Source organism: Caenorhabditis briggsae (assembly GCF_000004555.2).
Source record: "Caenorhabditis briggsae complete genome, chrIII, whole genome shotgun sequence".
NCBI lineage: Eukaryota > Metazoa > Nematoda > Chromadorea > Rhabditida > Rhabditidae > Caenorhabditis > Caenorhabditis briggsae.
The window spans coordinates 4,199,814-4,219,512 of NC_013490.2; the positions used below are offsets into that span (position 1 = coordinate 4,199,814).

Genomic DNA, 19,699 nt, shown 5'->3' on the forward strand with positions numbered 1-19,699 from the left:
CGGTATGTACATTCTCGTCGTTTCCAAAATTGACAAAGCTTGATTCTACTATTTCCTTACACGTAATCAAACACATAGTACATATTGTTGATTCAGTCCATGGATTGTAAATACGAGTGAAGCGTAAAAAGAAATAGACCCAAAGAGAAATAGAGATGATGGCATAATTCGAATCTAAAAGATGAAGATCTTCTCGAACACACAAAAAGATAATGATCAGAATTTAGTCATTTCGTGTACTTTTTTATTTTCCAAGGCCTAACTTTCCTGTATTGTAAATTCTAGGCCAAACAACCTTTCTCCATTTATAATCAAAACGGTAAACAGTTCACACTGTCGACTTGATAAGTGTCTCTGTCTCGTCTCTTTTTTTCGCTATCACTGATAAGCCCAAAAAGTTTCGAAAGAACACAGTGTTCAGAGACAATATATACATTTCTTCTTCTTTTTTCCGCCTAAATTAGTCAGAAGCTACACCAAAACTTTATACAATTCTTCTCTTCCTCTCTTCCTGTCCGTAACTGTTCCGATCACTCTGATCGTAATTCTTTTCGACATTCTCTTATTCCCCCTATTATATTGTAGTTATCCCTCTTGTCTCTTTTTGGTCAATTACAACGTATTATATCGTTTTGCTAGTAGTACTTGTAAGTCTGAATATTCAGGGTATGATTGAATCTACAACTTCGCATCAAGATTTTCAACAAAGGTCAGTTTTTGAATTATGTAGTTTGTAGTTTTGGGCGTCAAAAAGTGGCGGAAGGTCCCAGGACGACAACTACCGTAACCCAAAAATTTTTGTCATTTTCCGGATTTATTATCTTGAAATTTTGTGAGTTTCCAGTCATTTTTTTTCACAGTCAAAAATTTGTATTATCCGCCTTGTTTGAGGTAAAATGACAGAAAAGTCGACGAATTTATTGGGTTACGGTATTTGTCGCTGTGGGACCTTCTGAGTTTTTTTGTACCTGAATAATATAAATTGACGAACTACAAAACGAAAAATAAAATTTGCAGATCCATGACAGGGTACGCCCTGGAACATCCATCCTATCGGGTCCGAGGCGCTCTATTTCGACACCAGGACGATGGACGCCTTCTTTCAGGTACGTCTTCTAATGTTCTGAACCTTTAGAAATTCTAAGTTTAAAATATTTCAAAAAAGCAGCTAGGAATTTGTATGATTCGAAAAGAAATGCTCCAGTAAAACTGCCACTGTGCACTTTGAGCTCAATTATCTCGGTTCCTATAAAATATATCAAATTTTGATTAACTAATAAAATGTTGGGGATAATAATATTATGATGATCAATTTATTAGTTGACAGTTTTTGATATCTCGCATAGGCACCATATTTGATCTTGCATAAGAACCGAGATAATCGAGCTTCAACGTATTAGGTGTTAGAGCATTTACAGTAGGATAGTTCTTCCATGTTCGGTCAAGTTCAAAAATTACAGGTTGTGGTGGTGACCTGGAAGTAATCCATGCTCTGGAACTGGAAAGATCCCAACACACTGGTCTTCCAGTCCGAGTAACCAATGTCGTGGTGTTCGGTTCGAACGACGTTGTCCGATTGATTCAACCAATCGAAGGAACTGAAGACGTCATCGTCAATGGTGATTACCACGTGTCGATTGTTCAATCTGTTGAACTATTCGAAAGTTCGACAGTTTCGAAAAGTCGAATTCTGAAACTTCCTGGAAAAATTGTAGCTGTCAATGCAGAGAAGCATTCGAACACTGAGGTGAGAGCCAGAGAGCCAGTTGAAAATAATTTTATTTTAAAAATGTGATTTTCAGCTTCTTCTGGTATTTCTCCTGGAAACCGGTTTGTATCATTACTCATTTTGTGCGCAGACATCCGACCACTTTCAGTGTATTCAAGCATTCCGATGCAAGTGAGTTACTGTAATCTGAAAGATTATAATCCAAATTAAAATTATTCCAGCCGTCCCATTACCAGTGGCTTACTCTGGAGAGATTCTGGACTTCTCCACGTGGCATATTACGATGGGTTCGTAAGAGTTGGAGTGGTTCATGAGCAATACGACGATATGCTTTTGGTGAAACGTGTAGCAGTGAATCGTAACAATTTGAGTGTCTTGCTGGATGTTGTTTTCGAGGAGATTGGCAGGATTCAGAAGTTTGAAGATACTGAAAAACAGAGAAGAGAAGATATGCTGACGACGTCAAAGTGTCTATCGGATAAGTTGGTTTCGGAGGAGGAAGTCGTGGAAGGAGATACTGCTACCGAGGATTTTGCAAAACTTAAAGTTGATTTCAAAAATCAGTCGGTGAGCATTAACTTTTTGAGTTAGGAAACCAAATACACCCTATATGCTCTAATAGAACCCCATACAGTTCAAGCTTAATCATCTCGGTTCCTATGCTAGATTTCAAAAATTTGTCAACTGATAAAATGTTTTTCATACTATCCCCAACATTTTAACAGTTAACATAAATTTGATATCACTCAAACGAGCTGATATAATTGAGCTCAAAGTGTGTGAGCAAAAACGGTAAGTTTCGATCTTCCTGCTTAACCTAAAATGATTCCAGATCCGATGTGAACGAGTATCCCAACGCCTAATCTCTCTTCGAAAACTGATCACAATTATAAAATCATACATGGATATGAATGATCAAATCGAGCAAATGATCGCACTTCTCGTAGATCAATTAGAAGAATTGGAGAAATTGGAACAGCTTTGCGATGAAGTTCAAAAGACTGGAAATCAGAATTTAATCGGGAAAAGTTGGATTGCAGTAGAGGAAAAAAGAATGGTGGTGGATGAATTGATAGCCAAAGTGAATAGTGATCAAATCAAGAAACATTCCGCCGAATGGGGAAATAAAATCGATCAGATTATCGATCAATTGAATGGGTGTTCTGAGAGTGCAAAGGATATGAGAATGATCATTAGTCAGAATATATTCGAGCATCGAGGAGATAAAAAGGATGTATACACTCATTTCGTTTTGGATTCACAGAGCAGAGATATCACTTTGTACTGTCTTTCTGGTCTGACTACATTGGCTATTTATCCGAGAAAGGGAAAAAGGCATGTGGGATATTTTCAGTTAAATCTCCCTAGTTGAGAGCTTCAAAATGAGTGTAAACATGCCAATATTTGGGTGTATTTGAAAATTTCAAAAGTCTTAGGTACCTCGACCAAATCTAATCATGTTTCATTTTTAAGCTAAATTCCAGTCAAATTTTATGGTTTTGTTTTCTTTAAAGTTTGCTCAAAACTGGCCAAGATACGGTAATTTCAGCTTTCAAAAATAAAATTGGAAATTTTGAGGTTTCGAAATAAAATATAATCAGAATTTGTACGGTGGCTCTGTGAATTTCTCTAAATATTAAGTAGAGTTTCAGTTTCAAATATTTTTAGACTGTACGGACCAATCGATACCGATTTTTTAGCTTTAAGAAGCTACCGTATTCCATATAATTAAAGTGAACCAGAACCATCCGCTTTGAGCTTAATTATCTCGATTCCTGTGAAAGATATCAAAAATGTGTCAACTGATAATGTGTTGGTGCTATTATGATAAACGGTTTATCAGTTGACAAAATTTTGATATCTTTCACAGAAATCTAGATAAATGAGCTCAAACTTAGCAGGTTGGGAGCTGACAGCTCAGCCAACGCGGGTCGACTTGTCAACTTTGAGCCTAATAATCTCGGTTCCTGCAAGAGATGCAAGAGAAAAGTTTTTCAATTAATAAAATGTTGGTGATAATATGATAAAAATGTTATTAGTTCACAGATTGTTGCTAACTTTTACAGAAATCGAGATCATTGAGCTCAAAGTTTGGGTGGGTTTCTTTGAGAGCAAATACGATAGTTTTAAAAACAACCTGTTTTGCTTCTAAAAAGTAGTTATTGCTTTTTATGAGACATCAAAAACTACAAACATTCGAAAATCCCAAATCTTCAGAGTCGCCTCCATCTCCCTGGACGCCTCATTTGCCACGTGTCTCACCGCCGCATGTGCCATGAAATCTGCAGAAGGCGTCTATGTAGCAGATCAGAATGCCGTATTTCCAATCTACTTTTATAGGTTTGAATCTTTTTTTGATCGAAAAGACTCTAAGAACTTTAAAAACCTTTCAGAAATCGTTCAAAAGCAGGAAAAGGGTAGGAAAATTGAATCGACATGCTATTTTTTATCCGCCCCTCACTTCTCTATCACTAAGTTAATGTACCTCTTCCCTCTCAATCTAGCACGGGTTTTAATTTATCATTAATTTCTGACCTATATTTGGAATACGGTGTTTCGAAAGGTTTCGATTTTCAGCGAAAAACGCTACTTGGACGCTGGTAATCAACTACAAATTCCGGCATTTGACAGCATTTCATCGATTCTCATTGAACCGCATCAAATGGTAAGGCATTTGAAAATTTGAGAAAAACAAGTCGGAAATTGGTTACTAAAAATTCTGTTATATTTTGAATTTCTCAATATCTGACTTTCCGAATTTTTGAATATCCGAATTTTTTAGATTCAGAGTTTTTAAAATTCCAAATTTCTGAATTTATTAAGATCCTCGGAAGTGTCACCGGTGGACTTCTCCACCTCTCCTTCGATTTCGCATCCAACTATGAGCATTTCGTAGTTGCCAGCAGTATGTTAGCCCATCCAATTTCATCTGGAGCTGTCAATTGTATCAAACTCCTGGCCACCGGAGAATCCCTCCTCGCTCTTCATTGTACTGATGCAGAAGTCGTCGTTTCTGAGAAGGATCAGGATAGATGGCATCGTGTGACACATCATACAGGAGGAGCTCATTCCATTGCAGTCACCCCGTTTTCTGTTGATGAGAGAGGATCTTTTGCTGTCGTTGCTAGTGACACTTTTGTCAGATTGAAAGCGTTACAGTATGCTGAAGGTGAGGCTCTGAACCTTTTCGAACTTTTTTGTTTTCCACCCACCAGACGACTGAAAATCCCAATCAATTTCTATAAACTTTTCCAGAAAGCCTAATCGGTCTTCACGATCTTGGAGAATCCCGAGCTGAAGATGAAAACGGTCATCCTATAGAAGTCTTGAACGTCAGTCTGGATCCAAGTATGCAGTATCGTCAACTTCCGTGCAAACTTCGTTACGCCGTCGGATTCTCTGATAAAGCCATCCGAACCTATGTTGCACTTCTCACCGGACAACACGATTTCACCGTCACTGAAAAGTTCATCGCACAGATCGAGCCGCTATTCAGTGTACAGAATGTAGGCGTCACATCTTCTGATTTTAAAAATGACACTTAAAAAATTCAGATGATCTGCTTCCACGGTCGTCCAATGGGATGCTACGTGAGCTGCGCAAAGACTCTTCAAATCTGGAATGATCTGGATCGTCATCAACAGAAAAAGCTGAAAAGTGAACGAATGCAACTTCTGAAGTTATCATCTTCAGTGACGTCAATGGAAAGGACGGAAGGATTTCTTCTTGTTGGATTCGCCGATGATCGTTTGTCGATTTACGAAGAGAAGGGAAATGGAGCTGTGGATTTAGTGGGAACTATAGAGAATTGGCATACAGGCCTCAATGATAGAAGTGTTTTGGGACTTCGAACAAGGATATCAAAGACATCTTGCGGCACTCGACTGTTCATTCATTCACTAACTGCACATCATATTGTTATTCATACTGTACTTGTGACATCTTCCAAAATTGAACAGGTGAGTGAAAAAAGTTTTTTTTGAATTTTCCTAGAAATTTACTTATGGCGAAGCAGAAACTGCTGGAGTTATCTAGGCCATTTGCTTGTCCGAGTGTACTCCACGGCCAGCCAAGCGACACCCTCGCAGGAAATTACATGCGCCTTTAATTTTGAGCTCGTAAATCGCTTCTCGCTTGCCAGCCCGTGGAGTCCACTTAGACAAGCAAGTGGCCTAGAAAACTACAGTATTTTTGGCTGCCGCAGCAATTAGCTGATTGTGATTCCCTCTAAATAACCGCATTACAGTAAGGCCTATTATCCTGGCCTAGAAATCTCACAAATTCAAAATTTATTCCATTATTTTTATTTCCCCAATTCCAGCACGACTTCATTGTGGCTCACGAACACTCGATGAGCCAACCGATTGGATTCGAATTCGTCTCATATAAATATTTCGAATTTCTCGTCTACGGACGAGGAATTTCCAACGAGAAACTATCAATTGAAGATCGAAAACGAATGGATTGCTTCAGAGATTTCGAGTTCAATTAAAATCAGAATATTTAATTTCGCTTAATTACCGTAATTTAGGCTTCTCTCATTTTATTTGTTCAGTTATTTTTCAGTTTTTTTTTGCTAGCTATTCGGGTCAGTGTGGGATCACAAACGTGTATAGATAACTCTAAACATCCTCGCTATTTTCAGTTGAAAACCATTTTGTGATAACATTTTCTATATCATTTTCAGATTTCTATTAATTAAGTTTTTTTTGAAATTGCATTTTTTCCGTTGTGAATAAAATTATTTTTTTCTTACTTGATGAAACTTTTTCTGAATTGTTTTTTTTTTGAAAATTTGATAACTTTGAAGTCCGGCTGCCGTATTGGCTCTTATAGAAGCCCATCCAAAACATTAACTTTGAGCTCAAATATCTCGTTTCCTACGAGAGATATCAAAAAATGTACAACTGATGTAATTTTTATCATAATATTGTTATAATTTCATTAGTTGACAATTTTTTGATAGCTTGCATAGAAATTGAGTTAATTGAGCTCAAAGTTGAAATGTCGGCCCTTGTCGACTGGCTACGCTGTCGGCTAACGCCGTAATATCACCAATATTTTATCAGTTGGTAGATTTTTGATATTTCGCATAGAAACCGAGATAATTAGGTTCGAAGTTTGTATTAATCTTGTATCACTTAAAATAATTATTTAAAGAGTTCTGAGATTACTGTAGATAACTCCAGTTTTGACGTTTTCAGCAACTTTAGAGCTTTAAAATAAACTGAAAAGTGTCTTGCTTTGGATTTTTCATCGGAAACTTCCACTTTGACTAAATATGGTCATGATTAGGCTCATTCTAAAGCTTGCCAAAGTCAAATTTTCCAATTGTAATTTTACTTTCTTACAAACATTAGTGTGATCAGCTTGAAAAGAGCTTTGAAATGAATTCAATTCGGTTAGATGAAGGTCATTTTTCAAATGGTCCATGAGCCTTTAAACTCTAGTTTTCCAATTTGAGCGATTTTTAGCGGATTTAAAAGACGTGGGCTTATTACAAAGCGGGTTTTTGAGCTTATAATAGCTTCTATTGAGACAAATACGGTATTTAAAAGTCTGAAAACACCATAAAACCTGTAATAGAAGGACCCACATTCTTAAAGGTGGGGGGACATGAGAAAAATAATGTTGTCGAAATTTCGTTTAAATATGCTCCTCGAGGAGTTGAACTTGTCGAGGCGAGTGTTGAAGGTGCGGCGCCGCTACCGACTGAGCTACGCGTGCAAAGAGAAAGCCGCAGCACGATTGCATACATAAAGGCGAGGGCGACAGCTGTACGCAGAGTGACATTAAGCGTTGTACACCGTGACGGTAGAATGCATACTCTGGCCCCAAAAATCCCTCGTAAAATCTCCTGTCCCCCCACCTTTAAGTTCAAAATAGATTGTCTCGATTTCTGTGAAAAGATATCAAAAATATGTCAACTGAGTTAAAAAAAATTGAAAATTTGATAAAAATTTTATCAATTACCAACTTTTTAATATGTTTGACAGGGACCGAGATAAATTGGCTCAAAGTTAAAAATTATGGAGATATGTACTTTGGTTTATCCGGATGTCTTGATACAAATAAAAAATCTTTCTGGTCACTCTCTGGAAATCCCCGGGTGCACTCGATTTGTGTTGTTTTTTGATTGGTGGTTTTTGAGTGCAACCCGTCGGGGATAATCCAGTCTCTTTCCTCCTTCAAAATTGTCTGTTTGTCTTCTTTCTCTCCTCCAAAAATCTCCTATTTTCTCTCTTCCCCCGTACACAAACAGTGCCATTTTTCGTCGTCGTCCCGAGCACATTTTCTCAATTTTCTTCTTCTTCGGTCGTTTCCCTTTTCCCCGAAAACCTTTCCGATCAATTGGCTTTCTTCTGTACTTTGTCGCCTTTTTCTTCTTCCTGAATTTAAATGGAATGTTTCCTTTTCCCTCTTCCTGATAGATTATGATAAATCGAGAGACACAAAGATATCAGATATCTCCGAATATTTACTAATTGGAACCAGACTGTGTGGATTTGACCCTCTCTTCCTACTCTTCTCCTCCCGCTTTTATTACATTTTTGTGTGACCTACCCGAAAAGTTGTACACAATTGATTCGAGGACCTTTTCGACTTTACACTTTTACTTTTGGGAGTCTGGAGTATTTACCACAATTTTACTTTACAATATATTTTTCGAGCGGTCACTAAATCCGATGAAATCGTTTTGTTTTAGCACTGGAAAATGAAAAAGCGATTTAGCTGAAATTATTAGAACTGCAAAAAATTCAACGGAATTCTTGCATTTGAAATTCTAGAAAACCAATTTTCACCCGGTTTTGAATTTTGAATTTTTTCTCGACTCTTGGGAAAGATATTTTTTGCAAATTATTATGTAATTTTTAGATTTCGAGATTCTGGCATTCTGGAATTCTGAAAATTTGAGAATCTAGATTTTGAGGTTCTGGTGTTTTTAGATTATGGAATTTGGAAATTCAAGCATTTCGAAATTCTCAAATTTTGAAATCCTTTTTTCTTATCCTGGAATTCTGTAGTTCTGAAATTCTTAAATTCTAAGATTCCAAGATTCCGAGATTATGATATTCTGAGATTCTGAAATTCTGAGAATCTGAGATTCTGAAATTCCGGGATTCGGAAGTTCTGGAATTCGGAGAATGTGATAATCCAAGATTTTGGATTTCTGGAATTTTGGAATTTCAATATTCTCAAATTCTGAAATGCTGAAGCACTGAAGTTTTGGAATTTTGGATGTCTGAAATTCTGGAATTCTTTGTTTATTCTAGATTCATCTTTTAATTATAACCACAAAATATCCAGAATTGTTATTTTCTTCATTCTCTCTCAAAGTTGACTCCATTTTGTCAGTTGTTCTTTTTCCTCTTCTTTGATTTCCACATCCATCCGTTCGTCACCTTCTTTTCCTACATTTTCTCCTTCTTCGCCCCCTTACTCATAGGCCCTTCTCTTACTTTTTGTGTAAAATCTACCAACTGTCCGCTCTCTCTTTTCTATCTCTTTTCATTTCACATTTCGCTACTTCCAAATCACTTCGTACTCTTTTAAATACCCAAGGAGCTCATCTATTGTGTGCCATTCAATTTCGAAAGTTCCAGTATTTAGAATAGTTAGATTTTGAAATTCAGAATTCTGAGAATTCCGAGATTCTGAAAGGTTCTCATATCTCCTAATTTGCCTATGTCTTCTAATAGAAATCCACCCTATTCGTGCACTTTGAACCAATTGATCTCAGTTCAACTGATAAATATTGATGATATTATGATAAATAATTTATCAGCTGACAAAAATTTGATATCTTTCACAGGAAATTAGATAATTGAGTTCAAATTTGAGTAGGCTTCTATTAGAGGAAACGGTATGTGTTCCTGGAAAATCTTCAATTTTCCAAACTCTAGAGTTAAACTCTTAGGGATTCAAAAGTTTTCGAAATCATGATTCTAGAACTTTCCCCATCCTTATCCTTATCAGCTTCCGATTTTATTGTTCCTCCTACACAAAAATCCTTCCTACCTTTTCCAGATTCGTCATTCCAAAAACAATTCTTCCCTTTTTTGTATCATCAAAAAAAAATACAATACCATTTTCTATTAAAAAAGCCCCACAATACAATTCCTTTTGTTTTTTCTTCTTCCATTTCTTTTTTGATGATTAAAAATGTACCGAAAGAAAAAGAAACATGGGCGGTTCCATTTTTGTTAGTTTTCCCCCGTCCTCCGCCTCCGAAAAGCGCCTTTCTGAAATAATAAATAGAACAAATAGGCCTGTGTGTTGTACATATGCTCTCTTAGCTCTTAGTTTGTTCATTTTCTCTTTTAAAAAAGAATTTTCCAGAAGATTTTACATGCATTAATCAGATGGAAAGTTTAGCTGATTTCTTGATGTTTGGTTAGGAGGGAAAACGAGGAAAGGATTTCCTGATCCAAAAAGTAAATATCGTATACACATTTCAAAAATTTAGGGAGTCTGAAGTCAAGAACTAACAAAAACTGTTTGTAGTATTCAAAATGCTTTTTTAGTTAACTTAAATATCAGGTTTCTCTAAGTTAGCAAAGACTACAAAATGCGTTACTACCGTATTTGCTCTAAAAGAAGCCCAACCAAACCGCCAACCAACTTTGAGCTCATATTTCTTGTAAAATACATTTCTTGTAAAATATATCAAAACATTTTCAACTTAGAAAATGTTGCTGATGTTGTATAAAACATTTTATCAGTTGACATACTTTTGGTATCTCTTACAGGAATCGAGATAATTGAGCTCAAAGTTGACAAGTCGGAGTTACCGACCTTATACATTGAGCTCAATTATTTCAACTCTTGTATAAGATATCAAAAAATTGTCAACTGATAAAATATTGGTGATATCATAATAAATAAATTATCAGTTGACAATTTTTTTGATATCTTTCACAGGAACCGAGATAACTGAGATCAAAGATGGCTTTTTTTGTGGACTTGCTTCTATTAGAGGACTTTCTGAAATCACTTTTTAGATAACCCATTAGGCTAGGAGCCAATTTCAAAAGATAAATGACGTGGTTTTGGCCATATGTCGACCAGATTCTAACATTTGCCCCTATCCCTTCCTCTTTTACTTCTTCTAAAATCTTCCTCATTGTTTTCTTTGTAACAAAAAAGTGACGAAACATCAGGGGACTCCGCCCATAACTGACTCACCATTTCTCCTTCCACGTCTTCCATTTTCTCTTCTTCATGTTCTCCTTGAATCCTTCCGTCAATCTGAAAAGTCCAGAATGCCATTCAAGCCTGTCGAGCATCCAAAGTGCCCGAAATGCGGCAAAAGTGTGTACGCTGCTGAGGAGATGAGTGCCGGCGGATACAAATGGCACAAATTCTGCTTCAAGTGCAGTGAGTTTTCTGCAATTATTTCTGGAAAAACGAAAGAGAAAAAAGGCTCTGTTTATATCCTTGTCCTATGTGCTTTTGTCCTAGTCCCTCTGCTTCTTTGTACTTCTTCTTGTCCAATTTAGGTATGTGTAACAAATTATTGGATTCAATGTCTTGCTGTGAGCATCAGGCCCAACTTTTCTGCAAGCAGTGTCATTGTAGGCGATACGGACCAAAGGTAAGGATCGCCGTTGAACTATTGATAAAATATGACTGGGAAAAATGAGTTAAATTTTGAAAGTTGTCGTATAAAAATCAACACCGTTTTTCCGGTAATAGAAGCCCACCCAAACCGTCAACTTTGAGCTCGATTATCTCTATTTCTGTGACAGCTATCAAAGTTTTGTCAATTGATAAAATATTTATCATAATATCATCAATATTTTATTAGTTTACAGCTATTTGATTTCTCTTACAGGAACCGAGATTATTGAGCTATATGGTGGGCTTCTAGCTTTTACGATGTCCGATTTGAAACTGGAGGGTGGGCGGAGCTTAGGTTCAATACTTGATGGCGCAATTAAAGAAAGCTTTTTCTAAATATTTTCTGACCTTTTTCCCAATTTCATAATGATTTTGCGCTATTTTATAAACCGTAATCTGTCAAATCGCAATAATTGCATAAAACAATAGGAATCATTGAAATATCGATAGAATAGGCCAGAAAATACTTACGAAAATATATGCTCTTCAAATGCACCTTTAAGATTTAGCTACCGGATCTAAGCTCCGCTCACTTTCCACAACCGGCATTGAATTTAGACCAGACTAACCGAACTTTCAGCTCAATTATCTCGATTCATGGTAGAGATGGTAAAACAATGTAAACTAATAAATTGCGTATCATAATATCATAAATATTTCATCAGTTGACAGATTGTTGATATCTTTTATAGGAACCGAGATAATTGAGCTCAATGTGCACATATTGGGTGGACTTCTATTAGAATAAACACGGTTTTTTTTTGAAAAATGTAATACTACAAAAATTAAATTATTTTTTTGAAATTATCTGAAATATTTAAAAGTTTGAATCATTTTTTCAATTTATGATTATCGCTAGATTTATGATATCTAACCTAAAGTTTTCGATTCTAAAACAATTTTTTTTCAAAAAAAAACCTTCCAGGGTGTCGGATTCGGAATCGGAGCAGGATCTCTCACTATGGACACTGGAGAGCAATTTGGAAATACAGAAGTTGATATGACGTTCGTAAACAACTATTTTATATGTTATCTGTCTGTATGTCTGTTTGTCCTCCTGTGCAACTAACATTGTCCTCCCAACGCAGAGCCACAATTCCTCTTTTTTCGTTTTTCTCTTTTTCAAAACAAAATTTCCCACGTCTTCTTCTGAATTCACAAAAATTCTCCAGACATGTGCAACAAACTTCTCGACTCGTGTACTGTTGCTCCTCATGAGGCCGAACTCTACTGCAAACAGTGTCACGGACGAAAATTCGGACCAAAAGGAGTCGGATTCGGATTGGGAGCCGGATGTTTGACCACGGACTCTGGAGAGAAGTTTGGCGGATCCAAGCAGACGTAATCAATTGATAAGAAAAATAATAATGAGGACAAGGTGCCGATAAGAGAGATGTGGTGGCATGGTGTGCAACTAACCCTACAGGCATCCGGATACATAGAAAAACAGACATACTACGAAATTTTGAATAATTATATTTTGAAAACCTGCAATTCTCAATATACAATAACCTAACCAATTCACCACCATTTAACCCGAAATCTCCGACTAACCAAAAAACTACTGTAACCCATTTATTTCTCCAAGATCAAGATATTTTCAGCAACCGCCCAATGACTGCCGAAGCTTTCACCGCACCGATCAACCCTTCCCATAGCTGAACATTTTCACTTTTCCAATAAAAAAATTTGCATTTTTGAAATTTTCAAATTATTTGTCTTTTACTATTGTTCGGTACTATTTTTCGTCCTACTAATAAACTATTTTTGCTCGGTAATTGTGGTTGATACTCTGGCCTAATTTCAATGCGCCTTGAAATTCGAGAGTGGGCGGAGCTCCGATAGCGAAATCCTTAAAGGCGCGTGAATTTTCGTAATTATTTTCAGGCCTATTTTTCGATTTTTCGACGAATTTTACAGATCTGTAACTTTATTGTCACAAAAATCGAAAAAATCACGAAAAATTGCATTAAAAGGGCCCAGAAAACTAAAAAACTGGGAAAATTTTAGGTGTTTTCTCAAGTTTTCTTTGATTTCGTTGGACTTTTTTAAAACAAAAATCGGAAAAATTGCAGAAAATCACATAGAAACTATGAAAATTATCGAAAAATCAATACAATTTGTCGTTAAATTGAAAAAATTGCCCATTTTTTCTTGCAATTTTTCCGGATTTTCGTTTTAAACAAGTCCGAAATCTATGAAATTCGAGAAAAAAATCGTTTTCTTAATGCAATTTTTCGTGACTTTTAAGACAAAAAAGTTAAAGACGAAGTTCATTTCGCTACCGGACCTGAGCTCCGCCCACCCTCGGATTCCCGGCCGCACGGTGTTTTTTTCGTAACGTATTTTTTTGCAATGTAAATGCGCTCGGACGCTAACAGGGATGCTGTAGTAAAATTATCGTTAGTCTCGACGCGATATCTTAAAATTGAACTGCTGAGTCTTACGGTTTTGGACCTGCATTCCATAAAAAAAACGCGCGAAAAAAATATTTCAAAAAACGTTCCGGAAAAAACACCGTGCGGCCGCAACGCGCATTGAAATCAGACCAGAATAATATTATTGCTGAAAAATCTTAAAAAAAAGGAAAAACACTTTCATTTAATGAAAAATTGGCTGAAACACACAAAAGAATATGTTTTAAAATACATCAAAAATCAGTTACAATCCTTCTTTGATGTTGCATTGGTGGTACGATTCGTGATGGTATCGCACATCCGTTTTGCGAGAATTTTCGAGAATCCTGAAACCTTTTTTTAATTTGAAAACCGCTTCAAAATTTCCTGAAACTCACATCAAAATGATTCTGCATTCGGACAGCTGGCTGTGGTGGTTGTGAATACTTTCTGGGGTCTGTCGAACTGCTCATTCTGGGAATTTTTGAAGAAGACTGATGAGCTGGAAGTGGTGGTGGATGGGAGAATGAGGAGGATCCAGAGACAACTGGACGTGGAATATAAGATGATGATGGAGACGTTTCAGATGTTCCTCCTCCGATAGTTCCGACTGTGATTTTTGTGACGTGGGATGGGGATGAAGAGGAAGAAGATGATGGGATAGATGGGTCACCGATGAATGGATTATTATTGTTGATCAATGGTTTTTTGAGATTTGGAGATGATGGGATTGGAAGATTTGATACTGGAGGAAGGGGTGGAAGTGGGTCAGACTGGGCATGGGATCTTTGTTGTTGCTGCTGTTGTTCGTTGGCTCGTTGTTGCTCCAGAATCTGAAAATTCAATGTTTTCGTGTATAAATCAGATAAAAAGACATCGTAATTTGACTGTTTCAGATAATTGAGCTCAAAGTTAACAGGTCCGTAGCGACCACGTAGCTCAGCTGACAAGGGCCGACTTGTGAACTTTGAGCTCAATTAAATCGGTTCCTGTAAAAGATATCAAAAAGTTGGCAACTGATGAAACATTAATCATAATATCACCAATATTTCGTCAGTTGACAGGTTTTGGATATCTTTCTCAGGAATCGAGATAATCAAGTTGAAAGTTAGGGGTAGTGTCTATTACAGGTTTTATGTATGACATCTTTTTTGCCCGATACTGTAGCTTTTCTGGGAGTTGCCATTTAAGAAACGTATCTCACCTGTTGCCTCATCTCCTGCCGTTTAGCATCCCTCATTTGTGCGTTCGTCACATGACTCTGCCTTGGACCATATCTTTGTGAAGGTCTTCTTTCAAAACTACAAGATTGTCTTCTGGATAATCTCGCTCCTTCCTTATGAATAGTTTCATATTCAGTCCGTCCTCTATACTTAAATGTGCTTCCTAATCGGAAGAATTGCATTTTTCGATTTGGTTGAACTGGACGGGATTTCAAACGGAAGAAGGCGTGCTGTTCGATTGCACATTTCCAGAAATGTTTGGCTGCTTTTTCAGACGTTAGATGGAATACGAAAGTGTGAAGTTGTATTTGCCCATTGTTCTGGAAAAGGTTAAGATTACGGATTTGGAAGGTTTAAGATGTTGATACTAGAAATTGATATATAGAGTCCTTGGACTTTTGAATCTTGGCATTCAAAATCTATCCGATATTTTCAATTTTTGATTTTTTGGAATTCTGATTCTTGACTGCCAGTTTTCAGCTTTTCCGAAAAAACTCACCGATTGATCCGCATCCTCCTCCACCACCAGCGTGATTTTCTTATTCTTAAAATCCAACTTCTGAAGCTTCTCCCATAAGAACAATCCAATTTTCTGCGGTCCATCAAACACCAACATTCCCTGTGGTGTCAATCCCAATCGATACGTATTCCCATCTTTTCCCTCGACAATGTGCATATCCACTCCATACATTTCAATCCAACGTGCCTTGTTTAGGTAGTTCAACTCCGCTTGAGCAGGAGTTTGTCCACTGGAAATATTAGCTTAATTATTTGGGTCAAAATGCACTGAAAACCGGAATTCAAGAAAGCGTCTAATCCTAAAAAATGTTTAAAATCGCTCACCGACACGCCTTGTACTTCTCCAATATCTCGATTTCCATTTTTTCATCTTGCTCCGGATGAAATCGGAATTCTGAGATAAAGAGAGCAGTATGTTGTTCTGGATTGTAGTCTCCTAGTTCTGCTGAAAAAATGAAAAGTTACGATAATTTTAAATTTTAAAGTTTTCAGAAAGTTCTGGTAATTTTTTTCTAATTCAGAGCTACCGTAAACTATTTATCTAATAGACTGACTTTCCGACTTCCAACTTTGTGCAAATTTATCTCGGTTCCTGTGAAAGATATCAAAAAAATTGTCAACTGATAATTTATTTATTATGATATTACCAATATTTTATCAGTTGACAATTTTTTGATATCTTATACAAGAGTTGAAATAATTGAGCTCAATGAATAAGGTCGGTTGTCAACTGACAAAATGTTAATCGTAATATCAGCAACATTTTATCAGTTGACCATTTTTCGATATCTTTTACAGAAATTGAGCTATATAAGATCAAAGTGGACGGCTTGACTTCTTGGAAATCATCAGATGGTCTCTTCTAGGAAACTATTTTTATAAAAATCTCACACTGCAAAGCCAACGCAGCCAATTCGATTCCCAATGGATGTGGACATTGAAGTCTTCCAGAGGAAATGTCTTGTTTGATTTGCAAGAAAAATTGATATCTTGTCAGTTCCTCTTTCAAATTACTCGATGGTTCAGAAGTGAAGAATTTCACTCGGAATCGAAGAGTAAATGGTGGTCCAATGGCTACCTGTTTAGCTACTTTTTTGCAAGGATCTAGCCAGTGCTGAAAAAAAGGAGTTTCTCGCTAAAAAATTAGAAAATAGGAAAATACCTGAACATTGAACTGATCTGTGAATTGGAGCCCAAAATAATCTCTTTCTTCTAGGTCCAATGAGTAGAAAACCTCTTCGTGAAGTTCACTTCCAATTGCGTTTCTCTGAAATTTGAAACTTTTGAGTATGAGTTTTCATAGAAAAATCATGAAATAGACTTCTTTGTCAGTTTTTTAACAGTTAGTTATCATAAAACATGTATTAGAAGGGCCCCTAAACTATACATTTTGAGCGCAATTAGATCAATTCCTATGAGAGATATCGAAAAGTGGTCAACTGACAGAAAACTTCTGATATTAAGATAAACAATTTATCAGTTGACAACTTTTTGATATCATCGTCAGGAATCGAGAAAAATTAGCTCAAAGTTAAAAGTTAGGGGCTCTTCTATTACAGGTTCTACGGCATTCATTCAAAATGTCAAAATTTTTGTAAATTCAAAAAAAACATGAATGGATTTCATTGAGACCTTGAGATAAAAAAAAACGATAAGGGTAACAACTGGAAACGGATAATTTTTTTTCACTTTATATGGGAAATTAAGTACTGCTAAATATCTCTCATAGTCAGAGTACCGGTGTACGCAACTTTCAACGTTGAACTCAATTATCTCGATTCCTATAAGAGTTATAACAACTATGTCAACTAATTAAAAGTTGTTGATAATTGGTAAACAATTTATCAGTTGATATCTTATTTATATCTTTCACAGGAATCGAGATAATCGAGCTCAAAATGCACGTAAAGGATGGTCTTCTATTGAAGTCCTCACTAGAAAAATTTCGAAAGATCTCACCGGTACGACAATATTCAAATGGGCTCCATCTAGTAGAAGCACTTTGCATTGTACAAACTTTTTCGTATCGAAACTGGCATCCTGTGACTGATTTTTCTGTTGTGGCTGCGTTCGATTCCGTGAGAATCTGGCGGACAGACTTCGTAACATCCAGGACATCTGGAATTTAAGATTGTGTTTATTCTGGGATAACAATGTTAGAAACTTGTTATTCTTAATGAATGTTCGGGTCGTAAGGATCTAGTTGGACTACTTTGAGCTTTCGAAATATCATAGATTCAAACAGAGAAAAATTGATTAAAATGATTTTGATATCTTCTACTTTGCTCCTGATAAAGGTATTACTGTATCTTACCAAATCATGGAAGCTAAAATTAAAGCTCCGAAGAAGAAATACAGAATAATAATTTGACTCTTTTCAACGGTTTGGTGCGAGCCGGCTGGTTGCCCGGTACCTCAATGTCTGCGTCTCTTCTATGGCTCAGTACTATTTCTCTCTATATTGCCGGTTACGGTTTTCGAAAGAGAGACAGAGAGAGGGATGAAGAGCAAACGTAAATAAAAAGAGATGAGAAGAAGAAGCAGAGAGAGTGAGAGAGAAAGAGAGACGCAGAGAAGGGATGCGTATATTATTAACTTGAGGTTTGGTACACCGGTGTGTTTGTTGTCTGTTTTGGTAGAGGAATCTGAATTATTCTTGCCACGTAGATGGAGCAAAAGAATCGGTCAGATGGTAATGAAAAGAAACATGTGGAACATCTGTTGTTCCGAAATCATTCGAACGAATAGGTGCCAGATGTTCCTCCTGACCACTGGGAAAAAGAGCACACCGACTGCTCCGGGGAATCTATAGCGGCAAAAAGAACGAAAAAGAGATGCATAGGTAAAAGTTTGGATGACGCATTATGATATGGGCATAGAGGAGTTGGAAGAGGGGTTACAACTTCTGATTATTTGTTTTTTTTTAGTTGAAGTACTCTTGTAGGTACAAGACACACAGAGAAAAAAAAATCAAAATACAAAAGAGCAAAAAATCGACATCGCGGATTTTCTCTCAGTATAAAAGAATCTGAATTTCTACAAATTCAGATATCGTAGATTCTTAGATTTCAAGGTTTTGGGAAGCATAAGTTACTAGAAGAGAATACGAGATTCTGGGATTCTGTAAATCTTTGAAAATCCTTTTATTCATAATCTCAAACATCAGCATCCCAAAAATAAGCAACATTCACCACAGAATTTTAAAATCCGAGAACTTTTGGAATTCTTGAAAGAGAAGAATGTTTCAATTTGGGACCAGAAAACCTTGCAAGCTCAGAAATTAAATTCAAAAATTAAATTCAAAAAATTCAAATTCGAATAAAATTCAGAATATTCCAAATGTTCATTTTTCCAGAATCTTCCAGATTTTAGGCCATTTTCTGACATTTTTTGCTTCTTTATCTTTGCATAAAAAAATAATTTTTGAATATCAGAATCTCAGAATCTCAGAATTCCAGAATTCCAGAATTCCAGAATCCCAGAATCCCAGAATCTCAGAATCTCAGAATCTCAGAATCTCAGAATCTCAGAATCTCAGAATCTCAAAATCTCAGAATCCAAGAATCCAAGAATCCCAGAAACCCAAAATCCCAGAATCTTCGAATCTCAGAACTAGTGAAATCTGAAAAAAAAACTTTTTAGAAACTTCTAGAATCGTCTGAAACTATTAGAAACCTTCAAATTCACATTTGTACCTTTCTACTTTTAAATTTAAAAACCTTCATAACTAAAATACTCTCTCCTAATATGACGAAATCCAATTATTTAAGTTTCCAGAACAAAAAATCATACTCTGTGTCCATCTCGTTTTGTGCAAAAGACACATTTCTGTGTTTGTGTGCTATTCCATTTCCATTTGTTTTAATTCCAGAAACTCACATCTTTGGCTTCAACAGCCCCAGAAGCGTCTTCCTCGTCGCTACTCATTTTTTAATTATTTGGAATTGTTAAAAATTCGGAATACTCGAGAAATAGGAAGAAAATATCGAAGAGCACCACAAAATGGACAGTAGAGAGAGGCGAATGGTGTGCTGATAGTATCAGCTGCTGCCCTCCGATTTCCAGTCCCTTATCAATAATTTCCTCTTTTTCTCTGATCCTCTATGTCTCTCGTCTCTTCTTTTTCTCGTTCATATTTTCAGAAGAAAGTTCACACCAACCTATATTTTACGACCGTGTTTTGTGTATTTTTGTGTTGTACATACAAACTT

At 36.4% G+C, this 19,699-nt stretch overlaps 4 protein-coding genes across 4 annotated transcripts; 2 read left to right on the forward strand and 2 right to left on the reverse strand.

Annotated features, from left to right (window-relative positions):
• Positions 1 to 668: 668 nt before the first annotated feature.
• Cbr-dct-6 lies at positions 669 to 6,221 on the forward strand (the record flags this gene model as incomplete). The annotated part of the gene is made up of 12 exons (XM_045243636.1): positions 669 to 709; positions 1,018 to 1,120; positions 1,427 to 1,747; positions 1,803 to 1,900; positions 1,951 to 2,296; positions 2,562 to 3,068; positions 3,906 to 4,069; positions 4,307 to 4,394; positions 4,553 to 4,898; positions 4,985 to 5,235; positions 5,284 to 5,688; positions 6,051 to 6,221. The coding sequence occupies 12 exons, from the start codon at positions 669 to 671 to the stop codon at positions 6,219 to 6,221; spliced, it is 2,841 nt and encodes a 946-aa protein (XP_045093912.1).
• A 910-nt stretch (positions 6,222 to 7,131) lies between these two features.
• CBG25842 lies at positions 7,132 to 7,146 on the reverse strand (the record flags this gene model as incomplete). Its single annotated transcript, XM_045243637.1, has 1 exon — positions 7,132 to 7,146. The coding sequence occupies one exon, from the start codon at positions 7,144 to 7,146 to the stop codon at positions 7,132 to 7,134; it is 15 nt and encodes a 4-aa protein (XP_045098857.1).
• A 3,846-nt stretch (positions 7,147 to 10,992) lies between these two features.
• On the forward strand, positions 10,993 to 13,012 carry Cbr-mlp-1 (the record flags this gene model as incomplete). The annotated part of the gene is made up of 3 exons (XM_045243638.1): positions 10,993 to 11,107; positions 12,523 to 12,691; positions 12,955 to 13,012. 3 exons carry the CDS (start codon positions 10,993 to 10,995, stop codon positions 13,010 to 13,012), a joined length of 342 nt encoding a protein of 113 aa, XP_045093913.1.
• Positions 13,013 to 14,000: 988 nt separating this feature from the next.
• Positions 14,001 to 19,415, reverse strand: Cbr-frm-2 (the record flags this gene model as incomplete). Its single annotated transcript, XM_002641123.1, has 9 exons — positions 14,001 to 14,093; positions 14,145 to 14,579; positions 14,951 to 15,289; positions 15,469 to 15,718; positions 15,813 to 15,933; positions 16,380 to 16,602; positions 16,651 to 16,755; positions 17,448 to 17,606; positions 19,368 to 19,415. 9 exons carry the CDS (start codon positions 19,413 to 19,415, stop codon positions 14,001 to 14,003), a joined length of 1,773 nt encoding a protein of 590 aa, XP_002641169.1.
• Between the last annotated feature and the right edge of the window lie 284 nt (positions 19,416 to 19,699).